The sequence below is a fragment of the Triticum aestivum genome, chromosome 2B (genome assembly GCF_018294505.1).
Source record: "Triticum aestivum cultivar Chinese Spring chromosome 2B, IWGSC CS RefSeq v2.1, whole genome shotgun sequence".
NCBI lineage: Eukaryota > Viridiplantae > Streptophyta > Magnoliopsida > Poales > Poaceae > Triticum > Triticum aestivum.
In genome coordinates this window covers 548,921,039-548,935,455 of record NC_057798.1, presented here as the reverse complement: position 1 = coordinate 548,935,455, position 14,417 = coordinate 548,921,039, and the positions used below count along the sequence as shown (strand labels likewise).

General features: G+C 44.7%; 2 protein-coding genes and 1 long non-coding RNA gene across 4 annotated transcripts; 2 read left to right on the top strand and 1 right to left on the bottom strand.

Annotated features, from left to right (window-relative positions):
• Window positions 1–1,360: 1,360 nt before the first annotated feature.
• LOC123041610 (uncharacterized) lies at window positions 1,361–4,794 on the top strand. The gene is made up of 3 exons (XM_044464199.1): window positions 1,361–3,289; window positions 4,000–4,310; window positions 4,396–4,794. Exons 1-3 carry the CDS (start codon window positions 1,729–1,731, stop codon window positions 4,708–4,710), a joined length of 2,187 nt encoding a protein of 728 aa, XP_044320134.1. The 5' UTR covers window positions 1,361–1,728; the 3' UTR covers window positions 4,711–4,794.
• A 2,762-nt stretch (window positions 4,795–7,556) lies between these two features.
• LOC123041608 (uncharacterized) lies at window positions 7,557–10,671 on the top strand. Its single transcript, XM_044464198.1, has 3 exons — window positions 7,557–9,802; window positions 9,925–10,202; window positions 10,287–10,671. The coding sequence occupies exons 1-3, from the start codon at window positions 8,209–8,211 to the stop codon at window positions 10,593–10,595; spliced, it is 2,181 nt and encodes a 726-aa protein (XP_044320133.1). The 5' UTR covers window positions 7,557–8,208; the 3' UTR covers window positions 10,596–10,671.
• LOC123041609 (uncharacterized) lies at window positions 10,535–13,560 on the bottom strand. 2 transcript variants are annotated; one of them, XR_006418575.1, is made up of 4 exons: window positions 13,100–13,560; window positions 12,924–13,015; window positions 12,487–12,576; window positions 10,535–12,398 (listed from the first exon to the last, which is right to left on the bottom strand). It is a non-coding gene; the product is annotated as an uncharacterized lncRNA (long non-coding RNA). The 2 variants fall into 2 exon arrangements; XR_006418574.1 differs by having other exon boundaries at window positions 13,224–13,558.
• Window positions 13,561–14,417: the final 857 nt, after the last annotated feature.

Genomic DNA, 14,417 nt, shown 5'->3' with positions numbered 1-14,417 from the left:
TTTTATCATCCATGACATGTTATTTGATGTAATTTCTCCCTAAAAAGCAAACGAATTTTACCCCGCAAAGAAAAAAATGTAAATGATTCAGACATCGGGCATTAATTTTTGGACATGTCATACCCGGGTAACCAACCCCGTTTGAAAAAAAATAAAAGGGCAGTGCAAGCTTCGCCGCGTTGCTTGTGTTCCTAGGTTTGCAAATGTTTTATTTTTATGAGCTAGGTTTTTTAAGTTGTGAAAAATATTTACATGCTTTGTGGGTCGAATAAATGACTACGACTAACGCAAGAGGGATTCCTGCGACTAACGCTAGAGCAAAGAGAAAGGACAATGAATCAGCAATAAACAGATTGAAGAGCTATTAGTATAGCAAGTATTAATTCAACAATTAGTTACTCCCTCCGTCTCATAATGAAGACATTTTTTGACACTAGTGTACTGTCAAAAAACATCTTACATTATGGGACAGAGGGAGTAGTTTGGGAAGACTGCTTTGCTTGGATTGATGGCGAGTCTGGAAGCCTTGCTTCTCCACTGGGGGCTAACTTCATAAACAAGTTGTTCTATCTCCAAAATCATTTTAGGAGATCTGATGGCTAGGGGTGCGACCGGCCAAAACGTTCTGCCGGCGCGCCGATGCCCAGCATCGCCCTAATTCACCATAAAATACAACATACCAACATAGTAATAGAAGAACAGTTACGTGTTATGGGTTGCAATACCCATTCCCTGAGCAGGTCCTGTTTGGACTTGCAATTTATCCGTTCACGAAAACCTTGAAAAAGTTCACAAAATTTTAAAATGACCGTGAATCCAGAAACAATCAAGAATTTGAAAAATACTAACAAGTTCATAGAAACCATGCATTAATTATTATTTTTACAAATTAGAAAAAGTGTTCTCAGGTTTTAAAAAGTATTCATGATTTCTTAAATTGTCTTTTCTTTTTGTTTTATTGGAAGTTGGAAACGGGTAGCGATACCCTTCCCTGAGCTGGACTTGTTTGGACTTGCAATTTATGGGTTGGGCCTGGTTCTACTCATCATATAATTTATTTATTTTAAAACACAAATTTTAGAAATGATTACGAATCCAAAAAAATCATGTCTTTGAAAAATTCTAACAAATTCAAAAAAATAATGCATTTAAAAATATTTAAAATATTTAAAAAAAATCTTCCCAGGTTTTTAAAATTATCCATGAATTTTATTTTTTTAAAACAAAAAAGGAAAGAGAAACCCAGTAAAACCTGAGTAATACAGAAAACAGAGACATAGAAGGCCGGAACCTTTCCAGGTGGAAACGTACATAGAGTTTTCTAATTGGGCCAGCCCATGTGGCCGGAGGGGTGAGCGTTTCTATGGTCTGCGAACTAGTACTATACGCCACGGGAGTACTAAACCGTCTCCGTACTTGAAGAAAAGAAATACGGTCTCCGAACCCTACCGTTAGTATTCTACTATAAATGGGAAGGCGATCGCCTTGTCCGAGTTCGACAGGAAATAGATCTAGGTTCTACAGTACTATAGTTGGAAATACATGTTTTATTTCCGAATTAAGGATGGACAAAGCCCGAGCTGCTTAGCTTCCAGTAGCTATAACCGGGGACACTCCAGCATAGCTGTCATATGCTTGCCGCCTCCGGACGGAATTCCTGCTTGCTCTCATATAAGGCGACGAACATCGACGTACCAGCCAGACACCGATCCTACTCCGACGTAACATATGGCGACAATATTCAGCGGCGTGCCGGCGGACGGGTGCTCGCTCGTCGAGGCGTTCTTTCTGATCCTTCTGCCGCTGCTCCTCCAGTGCCTCTGCCGGCCGCTCCAACGCGGCCGCACGCACGGAAGAGTTCGCTGGGAGGAGGGTACCTTCGGCAGCGTGGGCGCTCGCGCCGCCGGCCGAAGCCCGGTGCCGTGTACATGCCACCAGATGTTTTTGAGCTTGCGCGATGAGGACAGCGCCGCCGGCAGAAGAAGAGCATTGTGTCGCCATCATCCGGCGACGTCGACATTGTATTGCCGTCTAGCGATGGCCAATAGGCTACGAGCTTACATCGCCATGGTTACATTGATGGTCACTTTGGCGCGTTGGCGACATGCAGACGATATCGAGACGTTGACACATGAGGCGTCGGGTGACAACTTTCACGGCACGCTGCCGTGCATGGAGGAGAGCACCGCTAGCCGAAGGCGAGCCACCGCGAACGATCACTGGACGATCTCGGAGAGACTGACAGACAATGTCGCGGAGGCAGAGCTTGGCATTTTGATGGGCGCAAGAGGCCGACTGTCGGGTATCGAGTGCCTTTCGATGCCGACCCTCACGGGGCTTCAGTTATGCCACAGTTTTCTGCACCACGTGCTCAATCAACATTATCGCCAGAGAACTTCGACCAACATCTGTATCGTATGCAATTGGGATCGGCACGTGGAGACAGAGTTTGGCACTTCCATGGGCCCTAGTCCCGAGGGAACTTCGATCGACCTCCGTATCATACGCGATTTGGATCAGCTATCACGGTGGTTCATTGTATATGGAGGCCTAGATTTCCCCATGGGATTTTCCGAGCAACGGAACAAAGGGTCATGGCGGGGCTATTCCTCCGAGGGAATTCCGGTGGAGGACGAGGACGACTCACATGATTGGAGAGAGCGGACATGCAAAGATTCGACCAGCGAATTTTCGGACAATGACCCCTGTTTTGATCAGAGCAGTGTGTGTTCTGACAGCCACAAGAAGGCCCACTGCAGCGCGACAATGACAACTTCGACGAGGTCAGCAGATTTTTTGTTGCATCAACCTGCGGACATGGCATTGTCGTCAATGCAGGCCCAGCTTGGCAATAACAATGACAACGACTCAAACGACTGGAGAGCGCAAACAACCAACCAATTCTTTGGAACAGACAAAGAGTCGTATCCTGATCAGAACATTGTGTGTTCTGATAGCAAGATCGGCGCACATTTCAGCGCAACAATGACGACTTCAAACAATACCGTGGTATCTTCGTCAATGCAGCTTGGTGGCAGCAGCGACAACGTGACTAGCTCGACATCAGAGCAACCGAATAGCAACAATGACCACATCGAGACGTCTAATGAAGTTGATAAAACAAGTACACCATATTGGCTCATTCCAGGATTCAGATTTTGCCCGATAGACGAGGATATCGTGCTCCACTATCTCAAGCCCAAAGTCCTGAATCTGGCGCTTCAACCGTATAGGAGAAGAATAGAAGAGCTGGTCAATATTTATGCTTTGGACCCAGATGACATAAGACGTAAGCTCCGAAAACATCTTTTACTGAGTTATTAATATTTTTGTTTTGCTTGGTCTAGTCCGGTGAAGTGCACATGCATCTTGGATTTTCTAAAAAAAAATGTAGCTCAATGAACTGAATTACCGAAGTTGCATGGAAGTTTTTTTTCCGGCCAATTGCATGCTACCATGGTTGGCACATGCAGCTGCAATGACACTTTGCACTTGCAGGTGAAGATCTAGGCTAAAAGCCATCACTTGTTGATCTAGGTTTTCAAAAAGTGCTGGCGCCCTTACTAAATGGGGGGACCGTGAGCCCTAAAAAATATCTAACAAACTAAGACTATATGTTTATTATTATATTTCAGTCGTTAGAACTCAAACTCGACGACACGTGAACGAACAAGAGAATTCTGTTGTGGATACACAACACAGTTTCCCTTTGTATTTCTTAACGTGTGGTTAAATTATTTGTTCGTTATATAGTGAGCCCTAAAAGAGAGTTCTGTTGGCTTCTAAACTATGTGACACCGTAAATAAATGTATATATAGCGTGTAAATTATTTAAATCCACTCGATTAATTTTCTGAATTTCAGACAACTTCTAGGTTGCACTGTACTTGCATAGGCCGTATTTTTTTAATTTTCAGTGCATAAAGCAGCTGGACGTTGTGGTTTATTAACAGAGTGGCATGACACAGTCTAATTCTTCTTCTACGTATATGCACGCAGTTGATGGACACGACGGAGACAAAGAGCAACTAGGGTTCTTCTTCGTGCGCAAGCAAGCCACGGTGTACAGCCTAGTTTCAAAAAAAGCCACGGCATACAGCAACCGGTGCTTCTACACCACCCCGGTCGGGTTCTGGAAGATCCGCGGCCTGCCGTCCCGCGTGAAGCACCACCGCCGCACCATCGCCTTCAAGACGTCGATGGACTTCTACTGCGGCAGGGCGCCGCACGGGTGCAAGACCCAGTGGAGCATGTTCGAGTACAAGCTCAACGCGGACAGAGAAGACCTCAGGAACCTCGCGCGGCCATGGGTACGTATGTGAACATATGAACCATTTGCTTCACATCAATGATCTTTTCTCGTCGTTTACCAAACTGTCATTGTTCTTGAAACAGATGAACTCCTACGTCGTGTGCAAGGTTCGCAAGAGGGGCTGTCGCCGAGACGCCAAGGGCGGAGAGGTGGAGGCTGCGCCGGCGGCGCCATACAAGGCGAAAGGGTTGTGGCGGCGCCCCGCACCGTTGCCAGGATCCCCTAGTGGGAAGCCAAACTCAAGAAGACACATCGGACAGATGGACAAGATAGTTGTGCCGAAGCGCGATGTAATACTACTAGATCGGAAGCTGAAGGAGGCAATGGGGGCTCCGGAACTAGAGGGCGACGAACCGGGCCTACTTCTTGGGAAGCGCAAGCGTCCTGCTACATTTTAGGATGAATCCTGCCCTTTCGAGCTCGTGAGCTCTAAGCTTCTAACCGAAGTTGTAGACACTAGTAGTTTTAGTGGTTTTATGTTTCTGATCCATAGGTTTAAATAAACGAATAGATGCAGAGTGCAGGTTGTGCATAATTGTCGGTTACTACATCTCTTGTATATCATAAGACTAGTACATATATGGCCGTGCGTTGCAACTTTTTGTATCCAGCAGTGTGCCACAGCGTGCCACTATGTGAAAGTAAAGTTGTATTACTATAAAAGAAAAAAATACAAATATCTAGATTCAAAAATGGAGGGAAAACTTTGCCAAACTTGCAAAAGTGGTTGCATTTTCTTGCTTTTAGCAACTTAATATTACTTGTGTGAGGTGTGTAGATCAGTAGATGATCTAAAAACTACGGCTCCTATGACCTGAAGATATAGAAAAATCTTGATTCAAGTATGAAGAAAACTTCTGTCGAACTTTCTCTTTCGGCATCCCGAGGTACGGTGGCCATCCGGAGGCGATTGAAGCACTAGGATATCGGGCCGACCTGAGCTCGAGCTCAGAGACGAATTTTCCAATGGATGCAACGTATTGTTTCTCTTTGCATGACTAGCAATGATTTTTCTTTGTGCAATCAGTGAAGACGCAACATGAATGTAGCACCCCAGCGTCATATAAATTATTGGCCTTAAAAAAGGACGTTACATATAGCCCTCCGGCCCAATAAACCGGACGATTTGATGCAGACAAAAATTCTCATAGCATGTGATAATGTGACGGTTATCAAGGATATAGAAGATGGCACAGGAGGGAATCATGCATCTGTCGTGAGGGAGATGATTGCGAGGAGAAATGAGTTCCAATCTTGTTTACTAGTGCACATGAATCTCGTTGAAGGAAGTATGAAGCTGATAGTTAGTTTAACAAAGTTTTCTTTATCATTAAGTTTAGGTTGACATGTTTGGCTTATTGAGTCACATGATGCTGTAACAAACTATTCCTTCCAGATTGTGGTGTTATGAGATGGTTGGTGCGTATACAGTCATTGTTGTAGTTTGCCGATTGCCGATCATGGATCTGATCACTTTGGGGGTTTTATTCTCACCTACGCATAGCTTTGGTCTTATATGACTTTGCTATGTGCTGGTGTGTTATGCGTGTGTGAGTTGGTGTTGGCTGTGTGCATCTTAGGTATGCAGAGGCCGGGTGTATGCTTATTGTATTTGTATCCTCTTGATGCTTCATTTTAAGCAAATAAAATTCACCCTTTATCATAAAAAATTTACCCCTAAATAAGATATATAGCACTCTGTCCTTTCAAAAAAGGAGAATGTCTTAGTTTCTTCGTTTTTCTATGCTATTTTATGTATTAGAAAATCGAGGTATAACGAGCCAATTATACAAGGCCACCTATGAGCTTCGACTTTATGAGCCAATGGATGTAGTATAAACAATTCTCTTGACTTTATTTTTTTGCGAGTTATTGATCATCTGCTCATTTTACAATCGAGGGAGTACAGGCTACGATAGTTGGCTATTGTCTTTTATTTTTCTTGAGCTAGTCTTTTCGAATTGTAAGCTGGAAATGGGTTGCGATAGCCGATACCCTTCCCTGAGCAGGGCCTGTTTGGACTTGTAATTTATGGGTTGGGCTGGGTTCTGCTCATCATATACAAAAGACTTAACAATTTTCACAAAATTTAAAAATGTTCACAAATCCAAAAATATTCATGAATTTAATAAAATGCTAATAAATTCGAAAATGGTCATGCATTTAAAAAAAATAGAAATTTGCAAAACTACTCCCAGGTTTTAAAAATTATTCATGAATTTTATATTTTTAGACTAAAGTATCTTGATAAATAAAATAGTACACCATACAAAACCCGGAAAACCAATAGAGAAAACACAGGAAGAAAAAGGCCGGAACCTTTTCAGAACCGTGCAGAAACTTCCAGGTGGAATCGTACATAGAGTTTCCTAATTGGGCCAGCCCATGTGGCCAGAAGGGGTGTGCGCTTTCTATGAAGGGGTGTGTGCTTTCTATGGTATGTGAAATATGAAATCACTAATTAAGGAGCACTCATGTCTAAAAAAAACTAATTAAGAAGCATTTTTTGTGAAGGTTACTCCCACCTCCCAGGTTGCGACAACTTGTCACAACCTTGGAGGGTTTTTTTTCATAGATTAATTTATTTAAAACATTTTATCTCCTAAACCGTGAGTCCAAATCTCAAACTGTTTTTACCGTTGGATTCCTCGTGTCAATATCTTCAAAACTAGATTGCTTGTTGATAGGTTTCGACAAAAAAACTCACAAAACAAACCGGACGAAAAACCAAACTGGGAGCACATTTTTCCTTTTCCGAAGAGGCACAACTGTGACTCTCACGGAAGCAAATCCGTGCCTCCAGAAGAAGTAAATTTGTGCCTCTCACAAAAAGAAAACATGTTTTTCTTTCCCAGGTTGTGCCTCTCGCGGAAACAAATCCGTACCTCCACGAGAAGTGAATCTGTGCATCTCGCAGGAAAAAAAAAATGTGTTTTTTCCTTTCCCGAGCGGCACACCCTGCCTCTCGCGGAAGCAAATTCGCTCCTCCGAGAGAAGTAAATATGTGCCTCTCGCGGGAGAATTCACTTTCCGGAGAGGCATGGTCCCATGACTCCACGAGAAGTAAATTTGTGTCTCTCAGACCACGCCTCCACAGAAGCAAATCCGTGCCTGCACGAGAAGTAAATTTGTCCCTCTTGCAGAAACATTTTTTCCTTTTCTGAGAGGCACTTGCGGAAGCAAATCCATGCCTCCATGAGAAATAAATCTGTGGCTCTCGGGGAAGGAAGAAGAAAAATCCGCATAAAATTGTCCAAATCCTAAGAAAAACCGGAAAGCAAAAAAAAACCTAAAAAAATCATCTAAAAGCCAAAAATGCATAGAGAAAAAGTAAAAATAAAACAAAATACAGAGGGAGCGTCTGGAGCGCGAAACGCGCTCCCGGCGCACAAAAACTGGCCCTTGCGGTGGGCTCCCGAAGGAATACGCGTTCATTGGTTGCTCTCTGTGAACTATTCTGCGCTACGGGCGTTAAATACGATTGCCCCTATATAGATTCTTAGCAGGCCTATTTTGCACCTTTGAGCAGGGAAAGTGACTGTCAAGTACTAAACCGTGTGCTATTATATCTAAAAAAACCTAAACCGTGTCCGACTCCTATACAAATTCCCCTATAGTTTTCTAATGGGAAGGCGATGGTGTCCGAGTGCGACAGGAAATAGATCTAGATTCTATAGACGGAATGAGACGTTTTATTCCAGTTCTCCATCGTAAGAAACAAAGTCCGAGCTGCTTAGCTTAGTAGTACGTAGCTAACTGGGACACTCGCGCATACAATAGCTTCCAGATCGTGGCGCGTGCTGTCGGAATTTTCTGCTCTCTCTCTCATGAAAGGCGACGAACATCGACGTACCGCCAGACATTAATCCACACCGAGCCTCCTCCCGCGTACAAATATGGCGACAATATCCAGCAGCATCCCGGCCGACGGGTGCTCGCTCCTCGAGGCGTTTTTCGTGATCCTGCTGCCGCTGCTCCTCCAGTGCCTCTGCCGGCCGCTCCAACGCGGCCGCGCCCATGGAAAAGCTCGCTGGGAGGTGGATACCTTCGGCAGCGTAGACGTTCGTGCCGACGGCGGCCAAAGCCCGGCGTCGTGTAACTCCCGCCAGGTGTTTCTGAGCTTGGGCAATGAGGAGGACAGCACCACCGGCACAAGAAGAGCGTCATGTCGTCGTCATCCGGCAACGACGTCGAAGCTGAATTGCCGTCTAGCGATGATAAATAAACTACAGGCTTATATCGCCAGGATTACATTGACGATGACTACACCCAGTGGGGCGGGTGTATACACTTTGGTGCCCCGGCGACACGACGATGATATCGAACTGTTGACACTTGAGGGGTCGGGTGACAACTTTCACGGCACGTTGCCGTGCGTGGAGGAGAGCACCGTCAGCCGATGGCGAGCCATGGCGAACCGTCACCGGATGATATCAGAGAGACTGACATACAAGGCAAAGCCTCGCACTTCCACTGGCGCGGGAGGGCGATATCGACGGTCTGCTAACGAGTATCTTTCGACGTCGGACATATCGGTGTTTCAGTTCTGCCGCAATGCCCTACAGCATGAGCTCAGCCAGCATTATGCCGAGAGAATTTCGATCGACCTCAGTATCATACACCATTGGGATCAACTATCGTGGTGGTGCACTATGTACGGAGGCCTAGATTCCACCGTGGGAATTTCCAAGCAATGGGACGAACGGCTATGGCAGGACTATTCCTCCGAGGGAATTCCCGTGGAGGAGGTCGACTCACGCGATTGCAGAGAGCAGATATCCAAAGTTTCGAACGACGAATTCTTCGGAATAGATCAGGACTCATGTCTTGATCAGAGCAGTGTATGTTTCGACAGCCACACCAACGCGCAATGCAGTTTGACAATGACGACTTCAACGAGGTCGGCAGAATTTTTGTTGCATCGACCCGTGGAGAATGGCACCATGGCATCGTCGTCAATGCAGACCCAGCTTGGTGGCAACGGTGACAACGATTCACCCGATTGGAGAGAGCGGACATTCAAAGATTCGACCGACAAATTCTTTGGAACAGGCCAAGACTCATGGCCTGACCAGAACATTGTGTGTTCTGATAGCAATATCGTTGTGCATTACAGCACGACAATGACGACTCCGAACAGTACCATGGTGTCATCGTCAACACAGCTTGGTGGCAGCAGCGACGACACGACTAGCTCGGCAGCAGAGCAACCGAATGTCAACAACGACCACATTGACGATTCTGATAGCGTGAATAGCTCGATTACAATGGAACATAGGGATGTATCCAACGAGCAAGCAACAGAGACGTCTACTGAAGTTGATGAAACAGGTAGTACACCATGGTGGCTAGTACCAGGATTCAGATTTCGCCCCACGGACAAGGAGATCGTGCTCCACTATCTCAAGCCCAAAGTCCTGAATCTGGCGCTTCCAAGAAGAATAGAAGAGCTGGACAATATTTATGCTCTGGACGCAGATGACATAAGACGTAAGTTCCGAAAACAACTTTTTATGGAATTATTTGTTGTTTTCATGTACATAAAGCAGTCATGGACGTTGTGATACACAGTTGCATGAAAGAGTCTAACTCTTCTACGTATATGCACGCAGTTGACGAAGAAGACGGAGACAAAGAGCGACTAGGGTTCTTCGTGCACAAGCAAGACACCGCGTACAGCAATGGGTGCTACTACACCACCCCGGCCGGGTACTGGAGGATCCGCGGCCGGCCGGCCCGCGTGAGGGAGGGCCGCCGCACCGTCGCCTTCAAGACGTCGATGGACTTCTACCGCGGCAGGCTGCTGCACGGGCGCAGGACCCCGTGGAGCATGTTCGAGTACAAGCTCAACGCAGACCGTGGCGACCTCAGGAACCTCGCGCAGCCAGAGGTACGCATGTGAACATGTGAACCACTTGCTTCAGATTAATGATCTTTTCTCATTGCTTACCAAACTGTCTTGTTCCTGGAACAGATGAACTCCTACGTCATGTGCAAGGTTCGGAAGAGGGACTGTGGCCGAGACGCCCAGGGCGAAGAGGTGCCGGCGGCGCCAACAAAATCCAAGGCGGCTAGGTTGTGGCGGCGCCCTGCACCGTTGCCGGGATCCCCTGGTGCGAAGCAAAACTCAAGGAGACGCACCGGACAGATGTACAGTATAGTTGCGCCGGAGCGCGATGTAATACTACTAGCTCGGAAGCAGAAGGAGGCGATGTGGGCTCCAGAACTAGAGGGCGACGAACCGGGCGTACTTGGGAAGCGCAAACGTCCTGCTACGTTTTAGGATGGATCCTGCCCCTTCGAGCTCGTGAGCTCTAACTAAAGGTGTAGACACTAGGTAGTTTTAGAGGTTTAGGCGAATAGATTCAGAGAGCAGATTGTGTACAATTTTCGGTTACCACACCTTATGTAAATCAGGGTAGATTAGTCGTTGGCTCATATCTTACGTGTATACTCTCTTCGCTTCAAAATATAAGCTATATTGATTTTTGTGCAAGTCAAACTTGTATATGTTCAACCAAGATTATGCCACCTACTATGCTTTCTTCTGCCTTGTATTCCCTATAGATCGCTACTTTAGTGATCTAAACGCTCATATATTTCTTTATGGAGAGAGTACAATGCAAGGTGCTTAGTAAATTAAACTGAGTTATCTCTTAAGCATCAATGCTTATTTTCATGAGGGGTGTCTAATCAAGCATCCACCTTCCACAAATAAGCACCAATGCCTAAGAAAACACTCGTTTATTTCTCTAAATAAGCATCTCCCTAAGCACCTTGCATTGTATAAAGCTTAGCAACCCATTTAGGGACCCTGTTCGAGAGACTAGCATGTTGAGCAGGGTTTTTGTCATCTTCAAAACATATTTGTAAGTTAAATATACATGAAAAAACCCATATATTTGTAAGTTATAAAATGATTTAAAGTTTAATTGATTTGGAGTAAGTAGTATGGTAGTAAGGGGTGACTTGGTGCTCATTGCAACGCTCTTCTATCTTGATGAACGCTAGAAATACATAAGATGTGAACGGATTATACTTTAATAAAAGTTTATGTTTCATGTTTTAGATATGTTCATTCATAAAAAGGGAGGGGGTAATCTGATATTGGAACCAGTTCTTTCAAATGAAGTCATTCAAAATGTGGGAATGATCTATCTCATAGAGCAGGAAGCACATTGATATTTCTAACAGATGCAATTTTTCTTCCAGGAAGTTAGAATTCATTTGGTATAATTTGAATAGTTCAAATTAGAGTGTTTCAAGTGTATAGCCCTGTAGAAAGATACAGTAGCATCCATTTCCAAAGCACGAACACAGCAATCATTGTTCGTAATGGAGATTATTGCACCTATCTGGTTCATGTAATGAACCTGAGGATGAGCCTTAAAACAACAGAAAATGAGCTTCTCTAACCTGCATATTCAGGAAAGGAAATGGGTTTCTAACAATCATAGCAGGTGCACTACCTATAAGCTATAATACCATGTATATAGTATATAATTAGCAATCATGTACCTATATGTTTATCTGACATTATGCAGACCCTCTCTTTGCAGTCAATACTCGTTAGCAAGTATGCACCATATAGCTAGTCTATAGGCCCCAGGGATATCAACAATATTAGATATGGATGTGCAAGTATGTTCATAGATAGTTGTGTGTAAAATAGTAGAACCTACAGTAGTAGTACAAGAGTACCTAACCTGTGACCTATGCCCATCAGGTTGACATTCATCGCATCAGAGATAAATGTATTGTAAAGTCACATTGTATAAACAACATTGAAAATTAACAGCCCTTTATTTGGATGGCAATATACATCAGAGATAAATGTACATTGCTGTTTATATCTTATTCATTAAAAATATTCATGGAGTCAATCAGATAGGAAAGGAACACTCTTCTAAACACAAACTGGTCCAATTAATTCTGGAACATATATTGGTAGAATAAGGTGGCTAACACACTGCGAACGATTGCAAGGATATCAATAACAGAAGTTTATAACATGGCACCTGTTTATTATATCCTTTCAGAAATTCTTGAAGAAGTAGAGAAGCTAACCATTCCACTTCTTTGATACCTACAGGAGAATACCAACAGAAGGTCATCATAGTTAAAGTCACTGGATTACCTCAACATGAATAATGGGGAAATGATGTTGAACACACATGTTACTCGGCAACGTACTGTTCCCTTGTTTTGGAGGCTCGCCTTATACCTCAGTTCAGATGAAGAATGCCAATTTGGAACATCAATCGCTGCAAGCAATCAGAACAGCGACATTAATATTTCCTGTTTTCTGCATCTAATACAGGCCAAACGATCTTCCTTTAAATTTTCACACTGTGTATTTAGGAAACAAAGTATCCGTGGATTTTTCGGGTTTTTCTCATTTATGGATAGAAGCAGGAAAACGTTGAGGCTTCGCTCCCCTCTAGAGCAGCATGGCTGCATTTTTCTTGTGATTTCACTATGTTGTTCTAAGCCACCTGTCGCATCCAGTAGTAAATAGCACCATGGTATGAAACTATGAATCACACGGAAGCAAGCGTACGCCGTAAAAACATGGAAGGATAAGGTCTGTCAGCTGAAGTGAAGTAATTACCTGTCCAGAGAGTAAAAATAATTTGATAACCAATCTCCAAAGATCTGGCCGAATCAATTGACCACAACAGTATGAATACCGCCTGTACAGAACTGGAATTAGGAGGATATTAGCACAAATGTAATCTTTGGGTCGAAGAACGAGTGGTACATGAAAAAGCAAATATAGAGCAGAACCTAGCCGAGAACCATGGTGATGGATGTTCATGTTCTGCTGCCGGAGTAACCAGATAGTGCGAGGAAGAATATACACATGCGTCGTGAACTAAGCAGCAAAGGGTGGTTAAACAGAGAGACATACATTAATCACCGCCGGCAAGGGGGCCGCATCATCCGCATTCCGCCATGGATTCCTCCCGAAAGCGAGGAATGATTGCTTCGTTCAAACCGCGGAGCAGTTTCGCTCGACGAACAGCCGAGTAGCCAAACTACGATTGGCGTCGATCTACATCGGCGTGCGGTCCGGGAGGCCCCAACCAACCTCTACCGCACGGAGCTGGTCCGCGACCGGGATGGCGCAACCATACCGCCCGCGTCGCCTCCGCCGGCTGGCTGGGCTCTGCCCCGCAACCTCGCCGACCGCATCGAGTTTTTTTTTAGGGGCGCATCGAGCTTTTTCCGGGGGGGGAGGGAGGAGCGCAAGTAGGGCTGGAATTCGAGCCGAGTCTCACCCAACTCGGCTCGACTCGACTTGTTACTATAACAGCTCAAACCCAAGATTGGCTCGACTCATATAACTCGCGAGCTGGCTCATTTAGCTTGTTAAGCTCGTTAAAGATATAAACATAAAGCCCTCAAATATGATAAAAATGATCATGTATATATTAAACATATATATTACTAAACAATTGTAATTTCCTTGTAACGCATGAGTCTCTTAGGAGGCTAGGCTTTCAACGGATGGGCATTGGATTTTGCGCCTCGGATATAGGTTGTTTAGTGGCTGATCTTTCTTTGTATTGGAAGTGGTTGATCTATTATATCGAGCTTAATAAGTTACACGAGTACTCTTGAAATTGGCTCGTTTAACTTGGTCTATAAACAATCTTAAACTAAAGCTCGGCTCGACTCGTTATTCTTCGAGTTCGAGTCGATTCGAGCCGAGTCACGAGCTACTTGTTTAGCTCGCGAGTTTTAAGCTTTTTTTTCAGCCCTAAGCGCAACGACCGATTAATCCCCTCGTCCGCTTTCTCTGAGGCCGACGGGATAAGCCCGAACGGTTGTGGAACGTGTGGCTCGGTTAGTTAAATGGGCTGGCTAGAGGCCCAGTTGACCGGGGGGCTTTAAATTTTTGCTCTGTACAAGAGGCCGACTTTAGGCCCAAGAATCAGCAGATGTGGCCCATACCGAATTAAACAGAAGATAAAAAAAATGCGGGAGCAGATGCATCCAACCGTCGTCACATGCCGCTTGCGCTCTCCTTGGATTTCATTTTTTTAGTTTTTTCGTGCAAAACATAGAAAAAACTGTGCTTCTTGGGGTGGGTCTCTGTGTG